The sequence below is a fragment of the Pundamilia nyererei genome, unplaced genomic scaffold, assembly GCF_000239375.1.
Source record: "Pundamilia nyererei isolate P.nyererei 1_Seehausen unplaced genomic scaffold, PunNye1.0 scaffold00058, whole genome shotgun sequence".
NCBI lineage: Eukaryota > Metazoa > Chordata > Actinopteri > Cichliformes > Cichlidae > Pundamilia > Pundamilia nyererei.
This window is the reverse complement of record NW_005187459.1, coordinates 834,915-841,267: the sequence shown is the minus strand read 5'-3', so window position 1 is coordinate 841,267 and position 6,353 is coordinate 834,915. Positions and strand designations below refer to the sequence as shown.

The window sequence follows — 6,353 nt, the reverse complement described above, 5'->3', positions numbered from 1 at the left end:
CACACACACACACACACACACACACACACACACACACACACACAACCCCCTGTTGGTCAAGGAGAAGGTGCCAACATTTGTCAGGATCCCTGGCATCGAAAGTGCCAGCAGGGTCACACGCACAGTTAGGGGCCGAGGGCACCACGCCAGCATGTTGGCAGAGGCTGCTGCTGGATTCGGGGTAGGTAAAGTCTGTTAAACTGAGAGGCATTAGCAGAGGGGAAATAAAGTACACTGCAGCGCTCGTATGTAGAGATGCACGCCATGTACCTTACTGCATACTACACTGCAAACTAACTGCATGCAGCAAGAGCGTTATAATATTTGCAGTATTAATATATAGTACTTTAGTTTTATTCTCAGTGCGAATACTAGAGGGTAAATTCTTATGGTAAAAATTACATAATCTAATGAGTACACTTAATACTTTTTAATGCACAGTAATGTCCCACAATTCACACTAGAGACAATTAAGAATAAATGAATAACTAAAAGATGTTGTTGTATACATAAAGAAAATCTAATTCATGTTAAATCACATAACCGCTGCTCTATTTTGCACAAGCACAAAATGATGAAAATGATGTGATATGTTGAAAGGCATTAATAAATCTGTGAGTATAAAATTCCGGTTTTACAAAATGAAACACAATAGTTTTCATTTTTTTCATCTTTCTTCAGCTGCCTCCTTGACGTCTGCTGTTTGTTCTATTGTTGTAGAGCACCGAGCAATATGTTATTTTTCACTAACTGAAGGCAGTGATTCTGAGCTTTGCCTTAACAAGCAGACAACATTACAGTTTGCTGCATGCCTGAAATGTTGAACTTATTCTCTGTACTACATACATGCAATATTTCATGACCTTCTGAGGTTGATGAACTTGCTTGGATATCAAATTTTCTTCCTTCAAAATCAAACAGTAATCCAAAAATAACAGGATAGGTCAAATATGACCTGCATGTCTGTGTTTTTTGTTGGGTGTGGGTGGGTGAGACGAGGGTCCACAATAGACTTAAATTGCCTACCTCTAAAAGCTCACTGTCGGCAACCCTCTTAGTTAATCAGGTCTTGTGTCCACCTTTATTTCTCAAAGGACATTTCAACCACTCTAATAACCTTCCTTAACCTCTCTTATTTTCCCTCTAAATTTTGATATATTATTATGCTATGCTATTATCCACGTGCATCTCCACTCAAGTTGGACCTCTTCCTGTCCTCCTCCTTTACCGAGGCCGGGACCCCCTTCCTGATTACCATTCCATTAAAGCAGCTTCTCCTCTCTGTGAATGACCACCTACCCCATCCCTCGTCCCACCGCCTTTATTTAGAGGACTCTTCAGCGTCTCTGTCTCTCTGTTCCCTTCCTCTGTTATTGCCACCACAACACGTGCCTCTGCTTCTAATTGGACCCCATCTCCTTCCCCTTGGGTGAGGGCTTGAGGGGCCTGGGGGCAAAAGGAACGGATCCACACCTCCCACCCTCCTTTCTTGACTTTCTCCCAATGAAATGCCTGGTTCTTAATTACAGTCACCCAACACTGATTGTTATTGACTGAAACTCCCGTGGCTCAGGACGAATGACGGACAGATTAAGCTCATTACAGGCCTGTCCTCCAAGAAGGAGAGTGAAAAGAAGAAGAAGAAGAAGACTACAGTGACGAGGAAGAAGATGAGAAGGAGAGAGAGAGGTCTCGGCAAGACAATGCAAAGTCACACATCAGCATTACTGGGGCACGAGCAGCCTTTTAACTACCAATGATTGATCATAAACAGGCATGCAGGATTTGGACAGAAGGCCAAAAACATTCAGTAAAACCCAACAAAGTGTAGCATGCGGACTGAACAACAGATATTGTGCTGATGACTTGAAAGAAAGTAGGGGTTTCCTACATTTTCTGATGCTCCTGATCCAAAGATGCTTTAGCCTCTTGTACATGAAAAGTGAAAATTCTCCTAAGATAAAACAATCCAGCCATTTTCATATAGGCTAATTAAGCCAGGAAAAGCCTTCCTAAAAATGTGCAGCCAAAAAAAAATGTAAATAAATAATAAGTTTTGGAAAATATGTCTTTGCTGTCTCTATTTTTTGTGTGTGTTTTTCTTTTAGAAATGTCTGATAATTAATAATGAGAAATAGGATATTTTAGAAAATTTTAGAAAAAAAACCTCGCTGCCAAAGAAAAAGAAAAATTATATATACCGTATCAGGATGAGGCTTGGTATATTTGTCATCATCACATTAAGAGTTATTAGAAAAAGTCAGAATTTTGTAAACATGTGATGTAATTAGAGAGAGTGCCGAAGAGTTTCACTCTTAAGACCAAGTGAGGTAACCAGCTCTCACATCAGTCCCACGTTTTCCATCTTTATTCTGACAGTAATGCGCTGTTTTGGATTTTAACAAAAGCCCATAAAATAAAAGGAAAAAACAGTGCCGAAAGATGCTTCTTCTGTTTCTTCGTGCTTCAGTAATTGAGAGGGATTTAGGTAGAATACTTTTCAAATTTGCCTGACTTAATGTGCCCTCACTCTGACTCCATGTATCCAGACACAAATGCTGCAAATCAAATCAAAAAAAAAAAAAAGTGGCGCATTATCTCTGTCCAAAAGATTACTCTGGAACGGATCCCACACATGGCAGATTCGGTGCCAGATGTATGATTCGCATGCAAAGACATCAAAAATCACAAACTAGAGCAGATTTGCGGTCTGGGCCTAATGCCTGCGGTAGACACCACATCGTATTAGCCCCATGAAAGCACTGAGGAACCTGTGACACGCACGACCACGTATTCAAGTGAACGTAAAGTATTTAAAATCATTAAAAAGTAGCACTTCTCTATTGTGACAAGAGTGAAAATACACCTTGCTTAAAAGTACTGGTGGAAAGTCAGGAATTTATTGTTTTAAGTATAAATTTATGTTTGATTAAAATTCAGTTTCACTAAAATTATTCATCTCTTTACTTCAATGCTTTCATGTAACAACAACCTTAGCAATAATTTACTTTTTAGAATAAAATATTAAGAAATACAAATCATTGTTTTTTTATGGCCACTTCATGGGAAAAAAAGATGACAATGTAACATTTTTATCTGGCGCTGTTCACCTGTCGCTGTTTTGATGTCTGTGAGTTGGTAACACCTATCGACAAGTGGTTTTCTTTTTTGCTACTTATTTTGAAAATCCAAAAAACAAAACAAAAAACAGAGGCCGTCAATATCGATTGATCTGATAATCCACAGAAAAAAACCAATAAAAAATAAAATGAAAAATGTAAAATTTTTAACGTGTGTGGGTTCTTCATTTCTCTTCTATCGATCAGTTCTCCACATCCTCTGATTTATCTGGTTATCTGTGGTGTTGTGAATGAATATTATTGTGTCTAATGTAGTTAAAATAAACCAGTACTTAAACAGCTACAAAAAGCAAAGATGCAAAAATGCAGTACATGGTCAAAGCAGTAAATGGGAGCACCACAGAGCATTTTTCTAAGTATTCATAAGTTATAGTTAATCCAAAAAGCAGACATTTTTACTCATATTTTCTATTGCTGCGGTTGTACTTTTACTTGTCTCCAATTGTATCCAAAATATAAAGAACCCACCACCTAAAAGACAGTTTTACTGACAGCTCAGGTGAGTCAGTGAAATGTGAAAGGAAAAGCGGGAAAGAAAAAAGTACCTTGTATCGTTCTTTTGAAAAAGGCTTTGCAGGCCTCACAGGAGGCCACTCCGTAGTGGTACCCCGAGGCAGTGTCGCCACACACCAGGCACAGCCTCTTGGGAATTCCATTGAGCATGTACTCGCACTTGATTGGCGAGTCATCGGCCATGCCGCCGGAGCACTCCTCGTAGCGGCGTAAGCAGGCGCTGCCGACTCCCAGCATGCCTGGGTTGAACATTGGGGGGGAGTCCAGGGTGTGTGACCGTCCGCTGCCAACGTTAACGTAGCCGCCGCTGGCGTCAGAGTTGCCACTGGGGCTGTGGTGACTGCCAGTGTCTATGAGCGAGGAGGAAGGACTGGAAGGCTCAGTTTTGACATAAGAACCACAGCTCGAGGATAGGTGCCGGTCCTCGGAGGGCATTCTGGTTAATAACCTGGAGAAACACAAACAGAGTCGGAACGTCAGTCAGTTTTGAAACTGAATTTACAGGGAACGCAATGGTTTTCCAAATTTTTGAAAAGAAATGAATGTTTAATTCAGTTCAACTGAATTTTTATAATGTCACCGCAAAATGCTTTATCCTGTCCAGTAAAGACCCCACAGTATAAGAGCTAAAAACCCAACAATCAGACAACCCCCCTATGAGAAGGCAATTTGCGACAGTGGGAAGGAAAAACTCCCTTTTAAGTGGGAGAAACAAGGTTAGAAGGGCAGCCATCCGCTTTGACTGACTGTGTGTGAGGAAAAAGAGAAAAGAAAAGGAGAGCATTGGGTGATATGTGGAGTTCAAACCACTTGTTTTAAAGCACATATATAAGTAGGCAGAAGGACACCATGGTTTGTGTTGTTTTCAACTTTTGTTTCCACGAGTTGTTTGGTTGGATTTAGGAAAAAAATTGTGATTTGGATTTGGAAAAAAACAAAACAAAACACAAAAACTGTCATATTGGCATAGAAACCACATCAGGGGACACTGAGCTTTGGCATAAAAATAATATTTTATTACACAAACTAATAACATAAAAGTAACATATCTCAGTATTAATAATTAGCAAACTTTTTAAAAATATTAACCGTTTTACCGCATTTTCTTCACACATTTTTAAAACTTTTTCTTTAAATAAAAAGAACGCAAAGGCTCTCAAAAAATAGAGGACCGAACAATAGAGCACAAAAGCTTCGCTGTGACTGTACCGAGTCTTGCCTGCTACCATCATCCGCCACTCATTCTGCGAGAAATTCATCAGCCCGTTCACCTGAGTTTGATAGATTGCCTTACACACACAACCATTAATGCGCCGGAATGCCAAGTGATATAGTGCAGTAGCTCATTCCTCTCAGGCAAAATGGTAACTAACGACCATGTCAACAGATGCCCCATACATCTTGCAAACAATGCCCACAATTGGTCGGCTGCCAGAAGTAAATGAATGAATGAAACTTCAGAAGGCTGTTAATGGACAAAGAGAGGTGTTACACTCAGCATATGGAGGATTGTGGGTAATAGATGACCCAATCAATAGTCCCAGTTATTTTGCCAGTGGAGGTGCTGGGTTACAGCTGGCAGAGGAAGTGCCTTATTCCAAGAATTTCATCATAAAGATTACAAAGGTAGGATTAAAGAAAAAAAAATCCTCATAATGCAGGGTAGAAGCTAAAGAGAGTATTCTTTATTTGCCTTGTTAAGCTTTATAAGAAATTATACACTTTGCTTAACGGTGATGTTATAACTCCATAAGTATGCTTGTTTACTTAACGATTACTGCTACTGGTGGGTAGTCATTTCTCTTTGAGGCCGCAAAGCCAGTGTATGTTGCGCTCCTTGCTGTAATTCAATAATATTCTCTCAAACGAAGCATGAAATGAGGCCCGGGTTGGTCTTAGAACTGCTGGCTCTGTCTGTCACAGTTGGTGTTGATCTTACAGAACTTCAGCCCTTAAATTCTTATGAGTCATAAATATGGGGTGAGAGTGGCGGAAAGGCGTGATGGGAATGTCTGAAACTAATAGCAAGCTAATGCTGCTTTACAGTCTGAACTTTTTGGCTTTTTTTACTGCCAGGAGCTGTCTCCATTTTTCTTTTTTTAAATATGGTGTTGTGTTTCCGAATGCATTTTCCTTCTTTTGCCTCCTTTGCACAAGTGTTTATTTAAAGCCAAGAAACCTCTTTTTTTTTCTTTTTTAACTGCAAACGAGTAGTGAGAAGAAGAGAAAAAGAGGAGGAGATAGCCTCTACCCCTGGGCCCAGATCAGATCTATTGATCCTCGGCTTCCTTCCTGTTCCAGATGAGGCATGAAAAAATAAACCCTCCTCTTACGGGCCCCAGACATTCCTTATGCATTTTTAATCAGTCGAGACTGTTAACACAGTGCGAGATTGAGAGATACAGCATTGTGTTAGCCTTCATTCTAAGGATATTGTGGCTTATAAAAGACTCAGATGACTCATGTTAAATCTTGTTAGCAATCAGCATTCACCTAGAGTCAATTGGACGATATATTTTCTCCAAGCTGAAGTGGAGAGAGACCAGCCTGGTAATAGTTAATACATCATTGCAGCCAGATAGGGGGGGATTCCCTATGGAATAGCACATTGTGGCATACGTAAAAAGTAGTTCATTCCACACTTAGCACACGGCAACGCTGGGGAGATGTTTTTTGTTAGGTTTAATGGAAATTTCTAAT

At 40.0% G+C, this 6,353-nt stretch overlaps 1 protein-coding gene across 1 annotated transcript in view; it reads right to left on the bottom strand.

Moving 5' to 3' along the window:
* The window catches only part of esrrgb (estrogen-related receptor gamma b), a 37,399-nt gene that overhangs the window by 24,010 nt on the left and 7,036 nt on the right, over positions 1 to 6,353 (bottom strand). The window contains exon 2 of the mRNA XM_013911197.1: positions 3,686 to 4,101. Coding sequence (XP_013766651.1) covers positions 3,686 to 4,101 — 416 coding nt within the window. The remainder of the gene's footprint in view (positions 1 to 3,685; positions 4,102 to 6,353) is intronic.